The 26878-nt window shown below is 38.7% G+C and overlaps 1 protein-coding gene across 1 annotated transcript in view; it reads right to left on the bottom strand.

The window, feature by feature from the left end:
- Positions 1–4226: 4226 nt before the first annotated feature.
- The window catches only part of SLIT2 (slit guidance ligand 2), a 242110-nt gene continuing 219458 nt past the window's right edge, over positions 4227–26878 (bottom strand). Inside the window, exons 29-36 of the mRNA XM_063309788.1 lie at positions 18927–19020; positions 15254–15391; positions 14721–14961; positions 13735–13865; positions 10414–10568; positions 9459–9747; positions 7246–7457; positions 4227–6110 (exon numbers count right to left, since the gene is read on the bottom strand). Of these exons, the coding sequence (XP_063165858.1) occupies positions 5869–6110; positions 7246–7457; positions 9459–9747; positions 10414–10568; positions 13735–13865; positions 14721–14961; positions 15254–15391; positions 18927–19020 (1502 nt within the window). The 3' untranslated portion in view covers positions 4227–5868. The remainder of the gene's footprint in view (positions 6111–7245; positions 7458–9458; positions 9748–10413; positions 10569–13734; positions 13866–14720; positions 14962–15253; positions 15392–18926; positions 19021–26878) is intronic.

Here is a 26878-nt window from a genome sequence, read left to right as displayed (position 1 = left end):
GGCAATCCAGAGTAAGTCCACTCCTTGTTCTGTGATGTCTCTTAAGTTATTTTAGACCACTATCATATTCTCCCTTAGTTATGTTTCCTATAGGCTGAACATACCCAGATCCTTTAAGCTTTCTTCATAGCTTTCCAGACACTTCACCATCCTCCTTCCTTCCTTCCTTCCTTCCTTCCTTCCTTCCTTCCTTCCTTCCTTCCTTCCTTCCTTCCTTCCTTCCTTCCTTCCTTCCTTCCTTCCTTCCTTCCTTCCTTCCTTCCTTCCTTCCTTCCTTCCTTCCTTCCTTCCTTCCTTCCTTCCATTTAGACTCCAAATGACTCTGGGAAGCTTGGTAGTCCTCCTTGGAGCTTACTCCAATTTCTCACTGTCCTTTCAAACTGTGGTGCCCAGAACTGGATACAGGATCCCAAATGGGGTCTGACCAGACAGTCAAGTGGAACCTTTCTCTCTCCTGATTGGTAACCTTCCTAACGCATGCCATGACATTGCTTTTTAAAGCAGCTGCATCACATGGAGAGAACTTGTTTTAATTGGCTAACAAGGACACCCACATCACTTTCAGAAGTGCGACTGCCAAGCCAGGCCTCCCCCACCCTCTACTTGTGCCTTCTCAGATGCAGAACTTCTCCTTTTTCTTCCTATTTCAGCCTGCTGTTGACACCTGTCTAGATTGTTTTGAATCCTTTGTCTCGCCTCTAAAGTATTACCCATCCCTCCAAGTTTTCTGTCATCTGAAGACTTTATCAGTGCCCCTTAAACTCCCTTTATCCAAATCATTGATAAAAATAATCAACAGGGCAGAACCCTGGGCATTGACTGGATACCTCCCTCCAGGCAAAGCTATTTGGCTTAGCAAGTACTTTACTTAAACGGGTGGTATAAAAACATGACTCTGTGACAGATGCGGAGATACAGGGAGAATCATTGCACCTCTAGGAAAAAAATGTGATGTACTGTGGCTCTTACCTTACATGAAGTATTGGTTTAGCAAAGTGCTTGTCTCTCCAACTTTGCATAGTAAGAGAAGAGAAGGCCCCCTTGACTATATCCAGCAGTCATAGCTGGATACTTAAAACATATGTATAGTGTAATAGTGTAGTATTACTGTTAAAAAATCTTACACTTCCTGGCTTCCCCATGAAGTGAATTCTTGCTTTCTATACACTATTCTTCACTGAACTCTGCATCAAGGGGCCAGTCACCTCTGTCTTCGGGACTGAATGGATGCAGACTGTGTGGTTCGAAGGAGGGGCTGGGAAAGAATAAACCTTGTAAATGTCTTTCTTGGGATCTGAAGCCCCTCCGCTAACTTTGATCTATAATGTAGGAATATGTCAGGTGCAGTAAAGTAGTTTTATGGGCTGTAAAGAAGAGAAGCTGAGAAGCTTCATGGATAATTGATTTAAAGGTTCTCCAGAAGGTATAAGATCAAAGAACAACTTAATGTGTTTATGCTGCCCTGGAGATCAGTCAGCCCTGTCCTGCAAGAAGGCTGATCTTGGGCAATTAATTAACAGGAGGCACTTTCCTCAAATCATTCTTCCTCCAGACACACTTTTTCTTGTATTAGTAGTGTACCACAGTTTGGGAATTGTTAGCTAGAACTTCAGAATTGTAGAAGGTACTAAGCGTATTCCAAGTGAGTTGCTGAGTTCACGTAGCACCCACTAAGCTAGAATGATTGGATTGTTTTTCAGTTGTAGTTCAGAGTGACGTGTAGACCCAGCCAGTTATGACTTGTTCAACATCCTGTACTTAATACAAGCCATGGTTTAACATAGTAGCCAGGGACACTGACCAAGGAAGGGAACGGTTGGTGGTGAGGCCACAGCCAGTTAAAGGATGACGCAAAGAGAGTCGATTCAAACCACCCATGAGGATGGGCCAGATTTGCCCATATTTCTTTTTGGTAGGAAGGTAGAGCTTTTGTGTTTTAGTGCTCAACATATTTTATGTAGTATATAGTGCAGGTTTTTAGAGTTTTTCATCTTCAAATGACAGGAAACTGCCCCATCATTTGTTCGGCAATTGGACTGTTGACGTTGGACGGCATGGATTGACTTTATGGCAGATGCTATGTTTTCCTATCTTCACTAGGAGAAGAAAAAAATCTCCCTATACTGGTCTGGCCTTTGGCCTTCTTCCCTGCTTAACGTCCATTCTGGGACCAAGACACTGCTCTGAGTGTCTGTAACAGCTGTAGATTGGGAGAACTCTTCCCCTGAATGATCAAATGTGGTCCTGATTGGTGGACGTGGTCAGACATCTTTCTGAAAAGATCAGCTTCTGAGCTTTGGATTTTCTGGGGTGCAGGAAGGTGGGCATAGCTGGTTGGCAAGGATTTTTCATCCTTGGAAGGACTTGGTTGGTTTAGGTTGTGGCTTGTTAGCTGTTCTTCCTTAAGAAAGGCAGAAGCAGGATGACTCCGTGAGATAGAGTGCCACAGAGAAAGAGGCATATTTAACTTCCCTTTATTTTTAGAGCAGCAAGTTTTGGGCACTGCTCTAACGCCCTTTTACTCATTCTAGGAGTCTTAACTAGGGCCAGCATCAATGGGTGCCATTCCTACCTGTCTGTAGTACTTTTTTGATCAGAGGTCCTAGAAGGAAGTTGCATAGGCATCCCCCTTGGGCTAAAGTTTTGCCTATGCAGCAAAGGAACTATTGAAACTTAAAACATACTTTACTATAGTGTTTATTTTATGCTGGCCTACATTCCTAGTTGATAACTCCACAGTTAAGTAAATTCCCCAGTCATTTGGATCAGTTTTAGTTACAATTTTTACTTTCAGAGATATCCACATCTCTGTCAATTTAAGTGTAGCTAAAGTCTGTTATGTGCTATGCAAAATGCAGAGTCATTTAACCGATATGCCCAGTAAATTTTATGTTTTGCACTTATCCATATATCCAACCTGTTTTACATTATTGAGTTTTATTATGTACTGGCCTTTGACCACAATAAAAATTATCTCCTCCTCCTCCTCCTCCTCCTCCTCCTGAAATATAACATTTGTTAGAATGAACATTTGCAAACAGGGAAGTATGGAAAGAGATGGGCAACTGCAGGAAAATTCCCCACAGTAAGGTTTTTGGAGCTCCTGATGGACAAACAAAGTATGAATTATCATCATTATGTTTGTCTGGATTTGTTTGTCACTGGATTTATTTAACTAACGTTTTGCAGTTTTGCAGTGCTTAGGATTTCCCTGGGAATGCTGATTTTTTCTTCGTAGTTTTTTTCAGTCATTTTAGATTTCTTTTCTGGAACTCCCCTCCTGAAACCCGTGATAATGGGCAGAGAATAGTTGAATGAAAATGCATATGGTTATGTGCGTGGGCCTGGGGCCCCGCGTGTGTTAAGGGCCCCATTTCTTGGATATACTAACATCTATGTGTTCGTTTACTTGGTGACCATATATATTTATTTTGTACTCTTTAATTGCTTTTAATTATTTTAACTCTTTTATGGTTTTTATGATTGTAGTCACTTATTGAGATGGGCGGCTATAGAAATTAAATAAACAAACAAACAAATAAAATATTATTCTATCTTTTCCCCCCCATTTTAAATATTATTTTGGTTCTAGAGTGATAGAATGAGAAAGTATAATTGTTTCCTATTTTTTGTTATCTGTTCTTAGGCCCCTTATTTTTTACATACATACATGCATGTTAGAAAACTATAAGTAAATGCTGTATTTAAGAACTTAGTTGTTATGTTTTGTCCTTTTTAAATTTTATAACAACTAAGTTCTTAAATACAGCATTTACTGAATTTACAGCAAAAGAAAAATTCCAGCATTTACCGAATGAGTCATTCTCACCCCTGAGATGTGCCTTCCTCAACCTCGGACCCTCTACCAGAGGCCTGGGAGTTTGAGGGTTCTACGCAGGATCATCTACAGGGAGGGGAGGGGGTCAAAAAAGTCAAGATGGCAGCCATCTTGCCAGCTGGGGAATTCTGGGTGTTGAAGTCCACACATCTTAACGTTGTCAAGTTTGAGAAATGCTGTTTTATACTATATACAAAAGCTTAGCTAAAATAGATTGCATTGTGCAATATGCTATAACAACTGATTTTCATGCATTTGCTATTAGAATACAGTTTTTGCCGTTCCTTCCCAAGAGAAATTCAAGTTAATATTTGAAATGAAAGATACCTAATCCTGCCAAACGTTGGAAATAATGTTAAGCTCCTTCAAGAAAAACAAGAACTGGCGCTGAGGTAAAGATCTGTTTAATTTACAAACATCAGTAAAGATACTGATACCAGTCCAAATTAGACAAAGCAACACCATATTACACATGTACAACTATCTTTTCCTTGTATAAAAGAAATTAAAAACCCCTTTTTACAGGGTGCCCCATGATTTACTAAAAAAGAGTAAAACACAACCCACTATAAAGAATTATTACCAATTCTATATTGTACTTAGCAGCAACATGTTAACAAAGGGAAACATTTGGACATGTAAAGTAGTTTTAGTAATGGGGGAAAATGGTAATACAGCCTCTCTTATTCATTTTAAAGGAACGAAACTCCAAGGGAACATTAGTTTGAAAAGATCTATCTTCTAGGGTCATTTTCAACACATAATTCCATTTTTTGTAACGTAATGTATATGGGGGGGGGGAATCACACCTATAACATTTGCCACCTACTGAAAAGATATTTTCCTCATATATTACAAAGACTGGAGAAATGTCATCTTTCTTTGCTATCATGAAAATGACAATCTGTGATTGCTTGCAGCCTCTGGTCCTACAAGGGACACCAGCTGATAGGTGCTACAGTAAAAAATATTAACCCAGACCAAATCTATTTACCCCATGAGAACCTGCTATATTAGTCCTATTGCAAATATCCTGATTTTACGTCTTTTTTTTTCTCTCTCTCTCTCAAAAAAAAAACACAACTGGAAATACAAAAATATCAGGACAAATATAAATTAATATATATTAAAGCATTGGGGGGAAAAAAGTAAAAAGATTGGCCTAGATGTTAAGTACAGTGTACTTCGATACAATAAATATTTCTCAATAAACAGAATACTGTATAGAGCTGTTCAGAATTCATAGAAACAAAACTCCATATTATATCTAATTTTCTCAACAATAATCTATTTTATCAATCCCTTATCACTTATATTACAAAAAAAATTAATACTGTAAGAGGGTGGATAAATGCTTTCTTGCTTGCTTCCTTTCTTTGTAACATGCTAACATTAAAAAAAAAATGCATTAGAAGATCTTAGGATAATCGTGAATTTTCTCCCTTCTGCAAAAGCTCTCATTTTCTCAACTTGTTTTTTTTTTTTACACTGTACAAAATGCATCACATTTTCTTCCCCAACTTGTACAAATGGATCCCTTTTGTCTGAGAGCCATCTTCTCCCGAAGAGTTTGACATGGTCTTGTGAAGAAAATAAGATCGAACCAAAATACAACACGTCCCCCGCCCCAACTATGGTTAAAGTAGTTAAAAAAAAGAGCTTCATATTGATTTCTCATCAATACAATGATCCCATTGAGATATAATTGAGCAGAGGGCCTCTTTATCTTCAGCGTGTGGTGAAGAACGTTGGATGTTAAAAGTGGTGAGCATTTCCTATCACGGCTGAAATTTCATCAGGTCTTTATTACATATATATATTTTCTTCTTCAAGTCCTTGGGGTTACAAGAAGTCTCTCCGAGCACTTCATTTATTTATTTTTTGCAGTTGAAGAAACAGTTCTTTATTCTCATAATAAAAATAAGTCTGTTCTGTATTTTACAATATATTTCCACTATGAAGCCTTAATGGTCTGAGACGCAGCCAATACAGGATTTTCCAGAAAGAGACGAGGGGGAAAAGGACGCCGCTTATGAGGGGCACTGGGTGCAGCCGCATCGCACCACTTTCTCAACCTCGCCTATGAAGGAGGAGCCGTCGGTGCATTCAAAAGAGTATTTTCTCTTTTTGCTTCTCAGTGGCCTGCAACACTGCCCGTTCGCACAGCCCCCTTTACACTCGAGTCTCAAAACCTTCTCGGTCGTTTGGCACGCGGCATAACCTTGCTGCTTTTGGAAATAATCTCGGACTCGTTCCTCTCGGCAAGAGATTTCTGCAAGGTAAAAAAGGACAGCTCCTGAGTGGCCGCCAGGTAGTGATGCTAAAGTGGCATCTACTCACAGCATCAAAGGCCGCAAAAGATCACTTCTGTTTCACTTTGCTTTTAGCTTGGGAAAAACAAGGGTTTTCCTCTACAGGAGTAAAGCTGAACAGCAGCCTATTTCCAGTGGTGATTTATAGCCGAACCCCAAATGCACTACAATTATTATGACAAGAAAATTGGGAATTTAAATCTTTTTCTTTATTACAAAAATACATATCCTCTATTTTTAACAGTCAGCTGGTTTCTTTGACTGTTCGGAAATGCTTGAGACAGCATGCAATTTCGTTTCTTAGACCCAGAGTTAAATACTATTCAATCTGTTATTTAATAGAGGCTCCATTCCCCTAGCACCATGAATTATTGAGGCATAAAACTAGTTTAAATGGGAGAGCTCAGCCCCCACGTTCTATTCTAGTCCCACGGATGCAAAGGACAAAATAAATAAATGCCAGTTCTAGAAATGAAAGAGACAAGGGAGAGAAAAAAGACAGACGTTGAGAGACTAGGAGACACAGAACAAGGAAGGGGAAAGGGGATAAGTCACCCTGTTTTTATCCATCTCACCTGTATAATTCGCTGTGATAAATCAGTTGAAGATGAGAGGTCAAAAGTAGAATTTGGGATAAAACTAGCAGCAGAATCATTGGTTTTGGCTTCACAGTTGCAGAAGGAAGAGAAACAATAAATACAGAAAGATACAGCAGGTATAAGGTGGCAGTTAAATATAGCAAAAAGTCACTTCTGAAGAAAGAAAAAAAGTTTTTATAGCAAAATCTCGAAGGGGGGGGAGGGTAAGAAAAACCTTCCTGGTTTTAGGATATAAAATCAAGAACAATTAAAAATATCCTTCTCTACCCCTCTCTCTCTCTCTCTTAATAATAAAGCAAAGCTGAAAATCTATTAAAATTGTATGTCATTATAAGTAGGGGGGAGATAAAGAAGAAAAGAAAATATTTAAATGTTGAAAAGAAAATCGTATCATGTGCATTTGTAGCAGGATTATTATTATTATTTTTTGCAAATTAAATGAAATTAGCATTTTCCTTCTAATATGCAATCAAGACCCATCTGACTGGACGCTCACCTTTATTGCAGACGTCCCCGGTATATCCACTGTGGCACTCGCAATATGGTTTTCCAAGGCCTGAAAGCCTGCATTTACCATGTTTACATCGGATGGACTGGCAGGGGTTAAACACCTCTTCATCTTCATCACAGAGGACTCCTCCGTATCCCTGCAGGCATTTACAACTGTATGAAAATGCATTGATTGGCAAGCAGGTACCATGCACACATCTACAGGGGAGACAAGCCCAAGAGAATAAAAATAAATTATTCATCCAACCTAAGGCTAAGTGACATTGACGATAAAAGTGTTGGACTGCCCTCCAAAGGGAAACGACTCAGAGTGTCCTTTCAAAACGCAGTAACTCTCTAAGATGTGGTGAATCAGCTTTGGATTGTCTAACCGATAGACAAGGTTAGCGCAAGGACGCGGAAACACATAGGCGTTGGGAAAATAGCCGCTGTAGATGTGTTATGGAGGACCTGGACAGGATATCACAGATCACAAGCTCTGCATTTCTCAGCAACCAGGGATGGGAGAACATAGAAGCAAAGATGACCACAATGTTGCATGCATCACAACACTTGCCTTCATACAAGAATCTTTATTTTGTCATGGTAATGTGACGTGACTTGTTCTGCCTGATAAGACAAAGGATGTGAAATCTGTCTGAAAATGACCCACTTGGTAAAACACTTGATCTTTGCCAAAAAGCAGGGAACCCAATTTCTTCTCCAGTGAAGTCTTTTCCAGCAATGATGTTACTTATTGAGCAGCTAAAAAGGCTCCAAGTTAAGCTGAGGCTGCCACTGAATCTAGACTGAGAATATGGACCTTGAGAAAGCTATTTTAAACTCTAACTTCAGGAAAAAATAACATTTCAGTTCAAGATCAATTGCAAGAGTATAAAATAGAAAAATTAAAGTAACTTATTTAATTTACAATTATGTTTAACAATGTAATGTTCATGGGAATTTCATTACCAGTGTATGTAGCATCCATATTTGCTTGCTTTCTCTCTCTCTTTTAAATTATCAATAAACAAATGTTTAAAAAATGTATAAATAGCAGCTGAAGGAAAGGACCTGATACTGACTACTTATGAGATTGCAGTATCTGGACAGGGAGGATTAGTCTGTTTCTCTACTAAGTTAAATGGAATTGATTCTCCAAGTACATAATTTGCATTTAAAGGAAAAGTTCACTTGGTGCCCACAGGAACTTTCTTCCTAAAGCAAACAGCAGCTCAGAGAAGCAATTATTAACAGGAATTGAAAAGGTTTATTCTCCCTTCCATCTGCCATCATCCTGTTAATGACTTCCTTTACACCCCAAAGGCTGTTTGCAATGATGCATTTTAATCTCTGGGTCTAATCCAGAGTTACCATACTATGACAATGCATTAGTTTGTTCACCAAGTCTTAGGATGATAACATCTCAAGGGAATTTTGACCATCTACGTGTTTCCTAATCTTAGTGACTGGAAGTGGGGTAGATATAGACTGCATATGAGAACTTCAAAAACTGTGCCCCTAAAATTAGTTATACTTGCTTCAGGGATGTGTGGCACTGTTCTGTAGTATGCCCGTAGATTTGTGATTTGATCCATGGCATCTCCTTTTAGAGAATCTGGGCTGGAAAAGATTTCTTCCTGAGGCTCTAGAATGCTTCCTGAGACAGAACCTTGTCATTAATCAAATCTTCTGAACCACTAAAAACGCTGATTAAATTTACATAGCCTGATAGCAGACTAGATTTTATAGGCCAACAAGAAATCACCAACTTTGGGAATGATGTCACTGTGATAAATTAAGCAGATGTGAAACTTGGCACTGCATAATGTCCACTGATGTCATATAACCTGGTGTGTCTTGTACATTTTTGAGAAGAGACTGGCCCTACCATCCATTCTGTCAACAAAAGAAGTTTATTTTCCTGCCAGACATTAACCAGATGAGTTCTGCCCTGAAGTTCTCTACATTACAACTTCATCCAAACAGGCCTAAAAGAATTTATTATGAATGAGCCCTAAAGTTGAGCCATCCCACCAAGCCTCTAAATACTAAGGTTTAGTGGTCTGGACTAGAAAACAAGGGAAGTCAAAATAATGCCATTTTGAAACTAGTCATTTTCAGCTCAGACTTCTATTAGGAAAAAGAAGCATAAAGTTTCTCCCATGCTTATATGCTGAAGTGTTTCATCATTAAAAGTGATATTTAACAAGTACTTACTTGTTCCCTAGGCAAGGGTCACTGGATTGCTGATCACAAAGTGAACCAGTCCATCCCGCATCACACTCGCAGGTAAAGCCGGATTGACTTGTCACATGGCAAGTTCCGTGAACGCACACCTTCTTCAGACAGGGTTCACAGCCTGGGAGAATCCCAACTTGCAGTGGGACGTTCCTAAAATCTTGCAGTTCGCTGTCAATGAAGAGATTTCGGATGCAGCCATGGAAACTGGTGCCATTTTGGCTTGGAGGCTGGTGCAACGCAGCCACATTTTTCTTCACAGGCATGCCTGGGGATTGATTCATTAGTTGAAAGGAATTAACACCTCTGACAGAATTGGCTCATTTAAAATAACCAACTAGCTACCGAGAGTGTCACTATTACCTCATTTTCTAGATATACATCCAAACAACCAGTTCCATTGACTCCATTATGAAGCAAGCTTATTCCTGATTTCCTTATAGGATTTTTACGGACTGAATGGATAACAGTGGACAAGCATAATGGCAATATATCACTTCATTAGATCTTGGCCACTTGTTAAACCCTGGCAGTGGCTGAATTTGATTACTCAGTTCTATGCCCATAAAGGCCATATTGATAAGGAAAAGAAGGTTCCACTCTGTTTCTGAGAGTTTTTTTTTTTAATTAACTAAATGCAAAAAACAACAAAATGGAACACACAAAATTATAGGGGGGGGGGCTTAAAAGGAACAAAAACTTACAAGATGCATATTTAATAGACTCCACTCTTAATATAGTGCAAGGTGTAGCAAACAAGTCCGTCCACAAAAAAATGTGTCAGTTTAGACAGGCTTAGCCACTGAGCTGCTACAACACTTTCGTTATTTTAAAAAGTGAGAACAACGGTTCTTCTTCAATTTTGCCTATATTAGCCCAACTGCATTTTCCAAGACACCAGATGCTGTTTGCATCTGCGGCAGGAAGAACTTACCTCCAACATAGAGTGGGGAGTCAAAATTCAAAGTAGACTGTTTAGATAAGTTGGTGATAATTTTGGGGTTTCCTCCATCAATAGACAATGACAGAATCTGGTCCATAACTAATAATTCCACTATGTGGAATTTCCCATCATTGATGGTCTCAACACTGGAGGAAAAAAATATTTAGTTTCATAAATATTTATTTATTTATTTATCCCACCTTTATTGTTTTTACAAATAACTCAAGGTGAGGAACATACCTAATACTCCTTCCTCCTCATATTTAGTCACTGTACCAAGATTTTAAGGGTAGGTGTGTATGTATCCCCCTACCTGCTTACCCAAAAATATTATAAATGTAGGGCCAACTTGTTTAGGCATTTAGCATGCAGAAAATTGTTGCAAGGAACAGCAATTTCTTAACGGTGCATACAAAAATTAATCCAAATAACTTCAACCTGTCACCTATTTTTAGTGTGGTGCTCCTTTTGGGAGGATGGGAATTCTTTATTTAGAGAATCTAAAATACTCTAGGATGTTCATGTGAAGGACAGCAATTCGCTGGTTACAATAATCATAAAGAAATCAATATGCAAACATGAAAGCATAATGCATATAGCTCCTACAATTTAAAGTCATATATTACTACCACATATCCTCAAATAAATCTCTTCCCTTCTACCAAACACACTCAGATCATAGATCGTGATTATATTCCATTCTGAAGTTTGTGGAGGCTACTTTTAATTTTAATACAACCCTGGTTCACATGACTGGGAGAGTATAACTTTCCATAATTTCTCTAACAATCCCTGTTCTTTCAATGACCAAAGGATGAAGAGGAGAATCTTTTCATCCTTCCAGCCCCCCACCCAACTCCACAATTTTGGCAAAATATAGAAGTTTTCACATTCATATTAATTAGACTCCTTGATGGGCATTTCAAAAGGTTGTATCTCATTTTTTAATACTAAAGATGAAGGAACATTAGGGTATATCCTTTGGGCATGTCTATTCACAATTCCTTATTGGGTAGATAACAATTAATGTGGTGAACCAGGCTCCTCAAAGGAAATTAAGGCTTAAAGATAATAATGCATTGCTAAATTGTACTTCCAAAATATGGAATCTGTCTGTTTATTAAGAACTTTGGATATAGTGTTCCTGGTTTGTGGCAGAACAGATTATTATATATTCCTGGTAGGATCCATATATACCAGTCTTTAAAAGTTGGCTCAATGAAATATGTCAATTCTCAGGCTCTGAAATGACATAAAGCCAAAATTGGACAATTATTCTGTATGGCCTAGGTTTAATTTGTTTAAAAAGTAAATCGTAACAATTTGTATAAATATGACATTACTATTTTGATATGTTGAAAAAAAAGTGAAAAATTGAAATTTTGACTATACTGTATTGTGCTTTTTTTCCTGGGTTGTATTTTTAGTTTGTAATATAATTTTTTTCAGGTACATAATTTTATCTTTGTGGAGTGAACTGGTCCATAGAATCGCCGAGAATCCATCTGATTGAACGGATAGCATCATCATCTATTTAACAGTTTAAAATGAAAGTTGCAAGTGTCATCCTAAATTGCAATTATTTGAATTGTGTAAAAAACTCAATAAAAATATTTATGCATCTTCCTTGAAACATTTGCACCAATGAAACTGTATTTTTGGGATCAGCAGCATGTGCACATGTGTGATAATTTTCATTGGTCTTGCAGCATGAGATAAATGCTTAATTCCAGTTTTTGATTTTCCCCTCTGGAAAATTTTAAATTTTGACACATCCTTCACACTCCTCTGCCAATGATGAACAGGTCATTTTGGCTCTCATAGATACCTATTGTGCTGAACATGACAGCTATTTGCTAGCCAAGGACAATTTTGGTTTATAGGGGCCTTTTGCCCTTCTAATCACACTGAGTGGACAGTTTTTTCCCTGCTCCAACGCTTTACGGATGGTTAATAAATAAAATTCATGTGCATGTGGGGGTCCTCTCTGCCGACAGGAATCTGTGCTTGCAAATATAAATACCTATGTAAATAATACTCCTATTTATGGGAAAGAATGGGAGAGATTCCAAAAAATGGATATCATGCTCAAACCAAAATGGGTGAATGACAAGCAACTTGGGCTTTGGGGAAATCTCTGAGCAAAGCTTGACTCCTGGTGATTTTTTGGATTCCTTAGCAAAGTACAAAACTGGCTTGCCGTGGTTAATTTTCGGGAAAGTTGTTTTTTTTTTTTACTTCCCTCCTTAGCCTACAGTACTTTGTCTTCTCAGTGGTCTCAATTGTGATAATGTGCAACTTCCTGCCAAAGAGGGAGGGGTGTTAGAAGCCCTAATATTTTCGATCCCAGCCTTTCTAAGGAAGATTAAAACAAAAGGGTAATTTACTGGAAGGAACCACATGTTCAATTTCCAAAATTGACTAGGAAATGAAGAAGACAGGCAATAAATTGCTGGGGCGGGTCAAGGAAGATGGAATGAAGATAGAAATAACAGAGGCTTAGTTGCTTGTTGTTCTCCAGAAAATAGCTGACAGAAGCAGAAACTAAAATATGAACCCAAGAATTGTATTTCTAGCTGCTCTCAACCTGTAAAGGAAAAACAAAACTGCTTTTATGCTGACGTTGCTTATTTTCTCTACTATAATCCCACGGATATTCAATGTGTTTAAATTCAAGCACATGGAACATAACATATTGGCTGTATAAATTATAGTACTTTTCAAATTTATATACAAAGCATCAGGAAAAATAGAGCATTGAAAGTATTTATTTATGGTACAGAAAATACTGAAATTCACAGATCTGACCCCGAGTTCTTTGATATTATTTCTGAGCACAAAGTGGCACTGTTTTTCTGATTTTAGGGTTTTTTATTCCACAATGTGAGCTGCAGTCTCCGAGGACGTTTTAAAAATAAACAGATCACATTCTCTAATGTGGCCAAAAGAACCAACATGAGCGAGATGGTGTAAAAATGGGTCCAGCTCTTTTCCTTGCACCATCTCTAGGGCTCGTGGGGTGAAATGAATAATGAAGCATAGGAGGAAATATGGAGAAGAGAGACTTGATCGTGACCCACTGGGTTCCCTCATAACATTGTTCAAACTTCCCCAACCTTGAAGAGGAAGGATAAATTATCCACTCCATTTTATCTCTTAAATCACGCAGCCGGAGTGAAAGGGAAACCTTCTTCTTTAGAAAACATTGCGAAATACATTGTAAAAAAACGTCACTGGAAAATGTTGTGTGCTGCCAGTGGGTACTTCTGAAACACATCTCTTCAAAGACTGGTATCTTATTTATAGGCCCACCTGTAAATGGCAGATACTGGGTAAGATCCTGCATCGTAACTGACTCTTACACGCCCCCGGTAGAGTTCCATGGCTATATGATCTTGGTCTCCTTTATAGAGCAGAATTCCACTGTCTTCGTCTGTGGAAATCTGGTGGCAAACCATTTGTTAATTAGAAATAATAACATTATAAGACTTTTAACTGATATTTACTATAACCAGTCCACCATTAAGTTTGTGGATTAAAAAAAAACATTAGGTTATACAATTATTCTCACTAGTATTATACCAGCGTCATGCCCTGCTTTAAGGAGATGAGGGGAGCTGAAACTTGATGCTGCTTCTTTTAGTGGCTGGGGTGGTTCTTTGAACAGCCGCCCCATAGACATCCGGTTGGGTCCCACCCTATCTACCTCATGGAAGATCTAAAAACACATCTCTTCCAGAGGACATTTGGGCCTTGACCCCATCTTGCTTTGATGATAGCTTGATTGGCTTAATTTAACTTTATTCTATGTGTTCTGCTAGTTTGTAGACCTTCTATTTGTGTACTTTTTGTCTATTTTATATTGTCTCTCAGGCATCTTATCTGTAAACCGCTGAATGTATTTGGACTAGAGCTGTCAATAGTTCAGTGGGTTATCATTTTCTCCTAAGGATTAAAACGATGCACTTTTCTCTTAGTAGAGTTGCAACTCTATGCCGCGTGTGCAAACCAGTTTCCTACAAATGGCTTTCTGAAAAGCATTTCCATTTGCTTTTCTTTGGACCTCTCCATCATGATGTAGCCAGTATACCCTAACGTCACTCTGTTCCTGAAGATTCCTTTCACCAATGCACCGGGGTCTTCACCCATGTTAATCACTACTTAATCGCCTCTGAATACTGTTTGTGCTAATGACCTTGAGCAAAAGCTCTACATGATGTCAGAACCATGGATGGCTCAGTAAAAATATATTAATTTACATTAATGACTCATACAACTTTGCACTTTAACTAACTTACCTGGAGGGTGATATTGGTGTGTGGGTGAATCTTTGTTGAAGGAATTTGCAAGTACGTTTCTTTGTTTACGAAGTTTATGCTGACCAGCTTTTCACATTTATCACCCTGGTAACCGGACAGACACTGACAGATGGGCTCGTTGGCTTTGATAAGACATTGGGCTCCATTCTGACACTCATAGTGATCACACGGGCTTGTCCGAGGTAAGACCATTGGTGGTGAAAACTCACAGAAAAGCCCACTAGATACAAACAAAGAAATAATTGTGTAAAATAAGACGATGTTTGATGTTCTCTGAGCTTGGCTGTTTTCCTGCAGATGTTTTGTTGCTAGGCTCCTCATGCACGGGAGACTGGAGTTCGCTGTTACATATATAGTAACAACCCGCAAACTTCATTTCCCCATGAATGATGATGTTGTCTAGCCTGTCCGGTAACAGTTAACCCTGAGCTGTTCGTATTTCCTACTGCTGGAGAGACTTCTTCATACACCGTAATACACATTTTGTCGTTCTACTTCTTCACTGTTCTTACCTGTACCCTTCAGGGCATATACATGTATAACCATTCACGGCGTCTGTGCACTGAGCTCCGTTTCTACATTTGTTATCTTGGCAATCATCAAAGTCAATATCACAGTGTTCCCCAACATATCCAGGTGTGCAACTGCACCTACGGAGTGGAAAATTAATAAATAAATGAACACAATTCATAGCTCCAGGAGCAGGCTTAAGGGATGGGGGTGCCAACGATAATGGTTAAAAGATGTAGGCGTGTGTGTGTGTGTGTGTGTGTGTGTTAAGAAAAAAATGGGTTGAAATTTCAACATGAATCACGGTGCACTTTAAACAGAATATTTTAATATTTGTTTAAGGATGCAATATTGACTGAATAACTCGTTTTACATGAGAGAATCACAATTCATTATTTGTGAGTTTTGTCTTGTCTGCTGTTCTATCTTGGTGATGTGACATTCTATCAAAAATTCTGATAGAAGATTTTGAGTTATACCATGAATCAATCTGACAGGTCCGTTTGCTACTGGAGTTACAAACATCATTTTTCAAAGTGAAAAATAGAGCCAGTTTGGTCTGGTGGTTAAGGCACCGGGCTAGAAATCGGGAGACGGAGAGTTCTAGTCCCGCCTTAGGCCTGAAAGCCGGCTGGGTGACCTTGGGCCAGTCCCTCTCTCTCAGCCCAAGAGCCAATCAGGTGTGGTATGAGAGTTCTAGTCCCGCCTCAGGCATGAAAGCTGGCTGGGTGACCTTGGGCCAGTCCCTCTCTCTCAGCCCAAGAGCCAATCAGGCGTGGTATGAGAGTTCTAGTCCCGCCTCAGGCCTGAAAGCTGGCTGGGTGACCTTGGGCCAGTCCCTCTCTCTCAGCCCAAGAGCCAGTCAGGCGTGGTAGGAGAGTTCTAGTCCCGCCTTAGGCCTGAAAGCCGGCTGGGTGACCTTGGGCCAGTCCCTCTCTCTCAGCCCAAGAGCCAATCAGGTGTGGTATGAGAGTTCTAGTCCCGCCTCAGGCATGAAAGCTGGCTGGGTGACCTTGGGCCAGTCCCTCTCTCTCAGCCCAAGAGCCAATCAGGCGTGGTATGAGAGTTCTAGTCCCGCCTCAGGCCTGAAAGCTGGTTGGGTGACCTTGGGCCAGTCCCTCTCTCTCAGCCCAAGAGCCAATCAGGCGTGGTTTGAGAGTTCTAGTCCCGCCTCAGGCCTGAAAGCTGGCTGGGTGACCGTGGGCCAGGCCCTCTCTCTCAGCCCAACCCACCTCACAGGGTTGCTGTTGTGGGGAAAAGAGGAGGAGGAAGGAGTATTCGGTATGTTCACCACCTTGAGTTATTTATAAAAATAATAAAGGCAGGAAAACAAACAAACAAACAAACAAATAAATAAAACGAGCTAACATGTGAACCTGAATTGGAGAGTTCTAGATATGTATCTCAATGTATTGCTTTGAGGTCACTCATTCCAAAACAGTGAATGAAGTAGGAGCACAAACATTAACTTAATACGATCAAAAATACATTTTCATCTAACAATGACAAATGAGACAACAGGTCTAATTCTATAATCAGTTAAATTTTAGTTCTGTATACAGATAGTCCTCACTTACCAACCACTCATTCAGCGGCCATTCAAAGTTATGACAGTGCTGAAGCAGGAGACTTATGACCGGTCCTTGAAGTTGTGGCCATCTCAGTGTCTCTGCAATGATGTGATCGTGACTTGGTTGCTTGGCAACCATTTATGATGGTTGCAGCATCTTGTGGTCACATGATTGCCATTTGCGACCTTCCCTGCCAGCTTCCAACAAACTAAGTTAATGGAGGAAGCCGACAGGAAGTCGGAAGTTGCAGTCACATCATGTTTCACTTAATGACCACAGTTGATTCATTTAATGACTGTAGCAGGAACTGATGTTGTAAGTCGGCATGGTCATGTTTCACTTTACGACCACATTGCTTAGCGACAGAGTTGCTGGTCCCAATTGTGGTTGGTAAGTGAGGACTACCTGTATTTACTATAAATGTCAGGAATATTTTTCCAAGGTTTTTATCAGCAATAGTATCAGATTCTGTGGTACAGTTTAGGGGAAAAGAGTAGAAAACGGCATTGTCTCCATCAAGGCAAAACAGTTTGTCTGCAAACCAAAAACTGCTATTGTAGTTGCTGACAGGCCTTCCTGTTCCATATAAAGTGTCTCTCTTGAGTCAAATTCCACTCTGGGAAACTTACACGAATTCATCCATGCGATTTTCTTGACATGACAAAGAACTTTATTCCAGGATGTTTTTCTGACTTCCCCGTCTACCTGTCACCATAATTACATCAGAACTGTCTGTGTTTCAACGGGGTGGTCCAGATATGGTACAGGTATCTCCCTTATGGTACAAACACTGGTCAGGATACAGCAAACTGATGCTATTTTTTTGAACTGTAGTTGGTTTGGGGAAGAATTATAATGTATGACTGCATCAAAGACTGAATAAAATCCTCTAGCTGTACTTCCTTTACACCAAATTGTGGTGCCCTTCAGACTGATGCTTGGAAAAAACACATATATCCTGGCTTGAGACAGCTCAGTAAGGGGGGAACTCTAATATAGAATATACACCTTTAAAAATAAAGCAAAGAACAAAGGAAAGGGTTTCCCCCAATATTTTTTAAACTGGCATCAAGATAATTTAGAACAATTTCTTCCTGGCTGTTCTATGTAGAAAATGTCAGCCAGCTTGGCTCCAAAATATCTCCAGGACCATCTTCATTAAGTCGAATCGTCCCATTCGGTGCAATTAACATGGGAAGGAATGCTGTGGGTCTCTGATGTTAGAGGGGTGAGAACCAAATAGCAGGCCTTTTCTGTAACTGTCCCAACTCTTTGGAACAGTCTGTCCCCTGTTGGCACCCTTATTTTTGGCTTTTAGCATGTCTCCCTTGGCCATTCTCTGGAGCCTAACGCTAATGCACTTCATGTTTTTAAATTTGCTGAGTCTGAAGTCTATGGGTTCTTATCTTTGCACGGTTTTACTGAATTTATGCCAACTATTTGGAATTAACTGAAAAATTGAATACATTTTTGGGGTAATCAACAAATCATAAAAAATACCTAAAGAGGCTGGGAGATTTAAAGGAGAAGCTGGTATTTAAATGAAGCAAGAACCACCTACAATTGGCCTAATCTAACTTTGGCACAAGGAAACTGGTGCTGATCACAGCAGCAAGTTTCCAAATCTCCTCATCTAAAGCCCATTAAAAGTCGCTTTGCAACTGTGCATACTAATTAATGATAATAAGGATGTCACTTAATTAAAGATTACCCTTCCTACTCTTCCCTGGACCTCCTTATTGTAGTAATAATAATAATAATTTCCAGCGTGTCATCCTAATAACCCCTTTTGGAATGGCAGCTTCACAATCCAGCTTTAATTTAATATAATTATTCACTCCCTAAACCATGCAACCGAAAGGATGTTGCATGAATTGTGGCAGCCGATAAAAACTCTCTGTCCTTCAGTCTCTGTACTTAATTCACCCCAACAGAGAATTTTCATGTAAGCTCCATGAGAACCAAAGGAAGGGGGGGGAGGGGGGAAGAAGGAAAGATTAAGCCATGATTGCAGTCCCTGACAGCACAATCGCTTCTACAAAACAAAATCTCAGCTTTTCAAACCACCAAAATGTCAGTAACATTAAATAAAGAGAAGGCTTACTTATATCCTTTTGGTGTCAGAATGCATTTTGACTCATGCTGACAAGGATTCAGGTCTTGAGCACAGAAATCTAGCTTGTCTTCGCACAGTTCCCCTGTAACAAAGCATGACTATTCAGCATGACTAGAATAGCACAGGATCAGTGGAGCAACAGAATCACTTCCAAAGGTATAATTTCCCCTCTGAAACACCGGAGAAACCATACCCTCTTTCCTGTGGGCATGACTTTTCTTCCACACATCTATCTGTGCTACGGCTACTGTTACTAACCCAGTTATTAAGTTAAACCATTATCATATTGTTAACAGTATCCTACTCTTAGTCCCCTTTTTGGGAGAGATGGGCGGTGATAGAAATTTTAAGAATGAATAATAAATAAATAAATAAACCAATTAATTGACTAATTAAGATATTAGAATTTTTAATACTGGCTGGCTTTTAATAATGATTTGGATTGAAACAATTAATGCTGAGTTTTAATCTGGGGTGCCCACAGGGCATGGTCAAAAAGCTTCTGTTATACCATTGTGGCCACCATCTTGATTCTTTTGACAAAACTCTTTGGATACCCTTGTTCTTAACTAAAAGAAAATCGTGTCCCAAACATGTTGCCCTTTAATGCTGCAATGCAATAAAATGTTCCAAGCAGATTTTTGTAAAACACATCAGCACATTCTACAATGAGACAGCTCCAGTTCCCACTTCCATATTCTAAACCATCTTAGTTGCCCTGGAGTTTTGTCTTGTTCCAACATGTCTTACAAGCATATTTTAAATTAAACAGAATTTGAGACTGAGAGGGGAAAAGTCCTGTAGATCTTCATATATATAACATTCTCTTTTTTCCCCCAATTGTTACTGTAGACGGGCCAAAGTGATGTCAGTAAGAAAAGCCACCGAGCATCTTTTGCAGACAAACATTTAACCCCTCTGTCCCAAAAAAGAGGGGGGAATCTCCAAAAGAGAGAAATGGTTATGTCACACAGCCTGCACTGTCACTGTTCTAAAGAAACCTGTGAATATGTTTATAATCCCTACAGGTTTTTGTTGGAAGAAATCCCTACAATAAAATTATACCATAAAGAGTAGACACGAAGATTAATGTCTGTGCATGTACACTAAAAATCCTTTTTTCTCAGATATATGACTGTGTGAAGCTTTATCAAACATCAGTCATTGTTTCTATAAATTCACTCCTGGTCTTCTACCAAAATAGAATATTTACCAGCCTATCTTATCTATCTGTCTATGAACAATTAATTTAGTCAAAGTAGTTTTTTACAAAGGCATTTTCTACTTGAGGAATAAAACCATATTCTAACTGCAGTTTGAAAATATCGTTGCTTACTTTCTTCAGTGAAGTTAAGCACCATAAAATAATACGCTTCTTACAAATAACAATAGTAATTTTGTTTATAACATGCCTGATATAACAGTCACTGAAAATAAGAGAGTCTGGTTCACTGATGTTGCTATACTGGGTGATGCTAGGATTGAGGAAAAACAATTGGAAAAAATTATGAAATACCAGGACTTGCATATCGAAGTTGAACGCTTATGGAAACAGAAATCCGCTGTTATACCAATTGTGATTAGAGCCTTTGGAGCAATATCCAAAGGACTCCCTTGGTATCTGGAAATTTTGAATTTATTGGACCTCCTAACTTTACAAAAAACCACTTTGCTTGGAACCGCCTATATTCTCAGATGCCACCATAATAATTCTTAGGTCCTTGCTTAGGACTTGAATTCTTAAGTTTTTACCGGTCTTAGACTGTGAATCTAATTGTAGATTACAATTATTACTGCTACTAGTTTAAAGAAATAAATCATCCTGAATGTTTTGAAGCAGGCATTATGAATAGGCTGATATATCTGTTCTGTTACTTTAAGACTCTCTTGGTCCTAATTTTTACAGATGGAAAGTGTGGAACAACAGATAAAAAAAAAAAAGAGCCTTCCTTGCTTGAGATGTTGGCAGGAAGCCACAGTAGGTAATTAATCAGATTATATCCAGTTAAGAACTGGGGGATTCCACCTTTCCAGCCCAAGTGTGAGTGCACACACAGAATTAAAGAGCCAGGCTGTAAGTGATTCTCTAGGCTGGATTCAGGGCAGTCATGGTGAGCTCTAAGCACTCCTTCCGTACTGATCTTCTACAACAGCTGAGTCTCCTGCTCAGGCCTTCTTCACTTACCCTGAGGTTAAATCAACAATTTCAAGCAGAGCTTTCCTGGAGGGCTACCTGCCCAGTGCAGGTCAGTATAGCCCTTCTCTTATGGACTGGTATAGGACCACAGGGATCACCTTTTTGAAGCCAAATAAGTAAGAACCTGTCTGTTGAAATTCTGAAACCCATGCCAATTTCTCTTTCCATCAGGGGTAGCATAGACAGCTCTGCCCCAGACATCTCCCTGAACGCTCACCAGGGTCCTTTTGCATTTTTAAAAGCTTCTTAAAAATTAAATAATGTAAAGAAGACGTTGGTATGCTGCAATGCAAACGTGAGCCTCTAGCATCACATTTATTTGCAGCAATGTCTGTCAGTCACAAGAAGGTCAAATGGAGGCAGTCAATAGTATCCCAGGACCAAATTCCACCTTCTGATAAATACGTGTCTTATCACTGCCTGTTCCAGAGGTGACCTTGGCCCAATAACATCCCTGGTTTACATTACATTGCAATGTAATTTAAAATCATAACCTAGTTAACTAGAAATAGCCAAAGAATAGGGGTACGTAACTTTAATTATGGAAATTAACAATATATCTTTTTTTAAAAAAATAGCATGCACATAACTCTTTGCTGTGTTTAAAAAAATAATATTCAGGTATTCCTTAAAACAAACCTGTACAATAGGGCCTTTTGGTACAGTTCAATTCCGTTTTTATATTGATGTCCATAATTAAGATTGAGTCCAGAGGCTAAGAAATTGTGGTTCATTCAGGCAGTCTTTAAAACTTGCTACTGAAAGATTTCAACCTGGGACGTTCCAGTCTTCAGTTTTAACCACTATACTAGTTGTCATCAGAAATTATTCTTCTAGGCTGGCTACATGAAATTTAATAATCCATTAATCTGTTCTTGGGAAAGGGGAACAGAGGAATTTCATGGCTGAGAACCGCATACTAATAAGAAAGTATTAGTAACTGGTTCACTATTATAAAGATGTGAAATGTTGTGTTCAATAGTCTTTGTCTGCAGAAATCCCCTTGCACAATACTGTTTTTAGTCCTACAGGCACTTATGTGCCCCGATAACATTTCAGGTGGAGCATTTTAAAATTAATAATCTGAGTGTCCTCTACTGCTAGTAACCCACATAGCAATGTGATGGTTTTTTAAAAAGTTGTTTGTTTCTGGAATACAGGGTGTCCCAAAAGACTTTGAGTGGAGCTTTAAAGCTTAAAACTGCACTAAGACTTTTGGGACACCCTGTAGACTGAGACACATGCAAACTTCGTACAGCAGATTTGAACACCGTGGATCAAGATGTACTGAAATCATTTTGGGTAAGCACCCTAAACGTCAACTTTTGACGGCCATTTCAGCAGTTGAACCCGAGAGGGAAGTGAAATAACAGGGAAGAGAGAAACTAGATCGACTAACCTTTCTCCACCTCATTGAGATTAGCAGCTTGCAGCAACAAAGGCAGAAAAGATAGAGAGACATTTACATTCTACTGGAACAGCACAGCGCAAATAAAGTCAGGCACATTTAATGGCAGCAGAAAAATTAAGTCACTGCAGAGAAAGTGACACATGCATTTCATTTTTATTTATAGCACAGCAAACACAGAAGAGCTGTGTGTCAGCGCAGGCACAGAAAGTGGGTTGCTAAGCTGAAGGTATTAGTGATCTTAATGGCAGATGATAATGAGCAAGAAGAACAACCTAGAAAAGACACTTAATGATCTTGACATTCAAAAGATTGAGGGTTACAAATGTGAGTACGTTAGGAAAGACAAACTGTACTGGAAATAATATCAGGGACTTTAGAAATGTTTAACTTCAAAAACTTTCATCTCGTCTGATTCAATGTATTTTTTTCCAGTTAAGAACTTGCAGAGATGCAATGGAATACCCTGTTGAAATTGTTAATTGTACACTGAATATTTTATGTATATGAATAAGTATTTCTACCCTGAAACAGGGATTCCTGCTGTTAAAAATAGAAGTTTTATCTTCTTTTTTAGCCCAACGCTAGCTTGCAACTGAAGACAATGATAAATGTTTATTTAAATATGTTAATTGGAAATTCTCACCAAAGCTTTGTGCTTCTCTAGATGGCGTTTTTATGTGCCACAGACAAAAACCTACCTGTCTGAATTGTAGTGCAAAATTTACTATATTTTTGAAATATCTTTTTATTGCACTTACATCCTATTGCTATTGGGCCCTCCATCTAAGGTATTGTCTAGATTCATTCACTAGGCTTTGAAAGACACTGTCTGTATACTTTACAGAGAGGTAGCTGTGTCAGCCTGTTGCAGCAAAACCACCCCAAAATCTTGTGCCACCCACAAGAGATTCAGAAGAGAAAACAAAAGAACAGCTTTTGTTCCCCCCCTGTATTTCCAAGCTAAAACCAGTTAAGCATAAAATCAGTGACCTCCAGCCCATGATCAACAACACTGCCTGTCCTTGAGAGGTCACACTGTAAATGTGTATTTGCTTACAGACAACCATCTATGTTACCAGCAACCACAGAATGTATCATGGTAAACTGAACTCTAATGCCAACCCCATCCTCATAGCTATTATGGCAATTGTGTGTTAGTTGCCACTTACGTCATTGACAACAAATGTTCACATATCTGACCATCTTCCAGTCAGACAATACACCATTTATCAGCATCCCTTGTTGTGCTGTACATTAAGCAAACAGATAGATCTCTATAGAAAAGAATAACTGGATCCCAATTAGTCTTCAGAAATCTCAATAACCAAAAACTAGCGTTTACAGGAGGCAACTAAATTCCTCAGGATATTTTTCTATTAACTCAAGACAGTCATCCTTGAGCTGAAGAATTACAAAGATTGATTTAATCATTAAACAGCTGAGCTAGAATATAATTGGTGACACGACACTATCCATCATGGATTAAACTGAGACAAATATATGATTGTGTATATTAAAGCAGACTTTCAACACAAAGTACAGTATCTGTATCTAACTTGTAGGTAACACAGATTGCATTATTCAGTCTTTAGGTGCCACAAGATTCTTTGGCTATAAACTGTCAATATTCAAACATATTTGTATTACCCAGGATTAAGAAACACGAGATAGTCTTGTATAGTTATAAGCCTACTAAACAGAACAGAAAGTACAAGTTCAAAAGAAGTAAGAATAAATAAAATTTCTCCCTGCATTTTTTAATCCAGCTCCATATGAAGCGGTAGCTAATCGGAATGCATACATGGACTTTATGATAGCCTGGATGAGGTGGAGAAATGGATGCATAATTCAGATGAAACAGGACTGATGACGGTGAGTAGGACTGATTGCTTACCTGGAGAAATGTTAAATTTGGGATGAGATTGTTCTCTCTGAAGAAAGGACTAAATGCTAGTTTAGGAATATTACTGATTCTAACATTGCTCCTGGAAGCTCAGAGCTGTGACTCAGTTCTGACTGACACATTACCTGTGCCTACCACTGCAAGCCAGAGATCTGGTTGCTGACTGAACTGGGGTAAAATATTCTACAGAAGGCTATCACAAATATAGCCAGAGGCTTCAGCTAGTGTAAAGTGTATATTTAAGACTACTAATCGGCTCCAACTAGTTTTGTCATGTAAGAATGTGTTGATTCCCAGAGTATTCCCAGATCTAGGCTCTCTTAATGTTCTTATTTTGTTATTCCATGATAATCTTACTTTCTCCTTGAGAGCCTCACATGGCATATATAGGGGTCTTCCTCATTTTATCTCCACAATCACCACCTTGTCAAAAGAGTAACTACCCAGACTCACCCTATGGACCCCAAGGTCAGACTGGGCTCTTGGTCATAAGACTCCCCGAACCAACATTTAACTACTCTTCTCCACAAAAAATGTCCAGATGTTGTCACATCTGAAGGCTGGATTACATTATGCAAGGCCCAATGCATTATCAATGGCCACCTCAAATTTTGGAATAACCTTGGCTCCATCACTATGTATGTTAAAAAGCATGCTCCAACTTTACTGTTTTGTATTTGGAAGATGTGATTATGCCACTGTTAAAAACTTGTCTTTCGTTTAAGAATATGTTTTGAATTGTGCAGACTGCTATAATGTACAACAGAAATGCGGCATAACATATTTTAAATAAATAAATAACAATCTGTCTCTTATTGGTTAAAAAATCCGTGCAGGCACCTTAATTATTTTCCTGATTGGTTATATTCATCTGCAGAAATCTCTCAGCAGAAAGGCCTATGGATGTGTATCTCAGTGTGTCTGTTCACCTTTATTTTTCCTACTCTCCCCCCACCCCCCATTTCTGTTGTTTTGTTACTCTCAATACAAAATAACATAACAAAAATAATGATATCTGGGGAAACAAGATATCTGACATACCACCATGTAACAACAGGATGGAGATGGTTGATGGTTAATATCAAGTAATTTAGCGTAAGAGTGAAACCTTTATTATAAAACAAAGTATGTATACTCTTCCTTCATTTTTTTGTTTCATTTCAAAGGTTATATTTAATTTTGAAGAAAAGTCAAATAACCATAATGCTTGTAACATTAATATCCAAAACTGTAATTAATAATGATAGAATACCCATTTTTTTCTCTTATCTATATTCAACATTCTAAGGCACTTAAATAACAGAACATTAAAAATCTAAGTATATTATATAAACATCATCGTATTGAAATAACGTACTGTACTGTACCAAAACTGAGAAGATGGAGCATTAGGTGGCCTATATGGCTAATAATCTGTTAAAGGGTTGAGCTAGTTCTATATTGACACTTTATGGATATTTTAGTTTCTACAAATGTCATTTATTTAATCATTATCCTGTACATTCTTTCGGATTTTATTAGCACTGTTCTACTTTTGGCTGTACTTCATCCTATCTTCTGGTTGTTATATTTACCAATAATTTATATTTATATTATTTATATTTAAAGGAATCTGACATACCTAGCAATGGTTAAGAGTAAAACTCATTTTTAGTTTAAAAAAAAAGGGAAGGCGGATCCAAGTCCTTGCTAGAAATGTAGCTTGAGTCACAACTCCTTGAAATTATTGCTGGTGGGATCTTTTGCTCAAGTTGTTATAGTGCCTCCAGGGAAAATGATTTTAAAATGATAATCCAGGTTCAGTTTTCAATCATAGTATTCATGGATGGATTTAAAGTGGGTTTTACTAGGTTGAGTCCTTTAACAGCGTCCTATAAGCACATGGATAAGAATGAAATAATAGACGTGATGTGCTTGGATCTTCAAAAGACTTTTGGCAAACAACCTCAGCAAAGAATCCCGAACAAACAGGGCAGACAGCGGATAAGCGGATTTCATGTTGCTCAGTTACTGGTTAAACAACAGGAAACAGACAGCACGAGTACTCTATGGGCAGAAAGGTGGAATATAAACGGTACATATAAATAAACAAAGAAACAGATGGCTCACACATTTGTTCCCCAAAGGTCTTTATTAGGACTGCTGTTTTCTAAATGATCTGGAATTAGGTGTGAACATGAAGATGGTCGAGTTTGCAGATGATACCAGAAAAGCAGGGTGGTCAGTGGCCTCCATAAATATACTGCAATGATCTCAAAATGACAATATGGGCCTGATGGCATCATCACGCAATCATATCCTTGCATCATGTCTGATGCAAGCAAATAGGCTGCAGCATTTGCCTGATGATGTGTTTCATTTGCTTCCCCTCGTCCACTGCCCACAGATGTCCATGAGCATGGTTCATATAAAACCAAGAGAAAAAATCC

The sequence above is a fragment of the Candoia aspera genome, chromosome 8 (assembly GCF_035149785.1).
Source record: "Candoia aspera isolate rCanAsp1 chromosome 8, rCanAsp1.hap2, whole genome shotgun sequence".
Taxonomy (NCBI): Eukaryota; Metazoa; Chordata; class Lepidosauria; order Squamata; family Boidae; genus Candoia; species Candoia aspera.
This window is presented reverse-complemented; position numbering and strand designations above follow the sequence as displayed.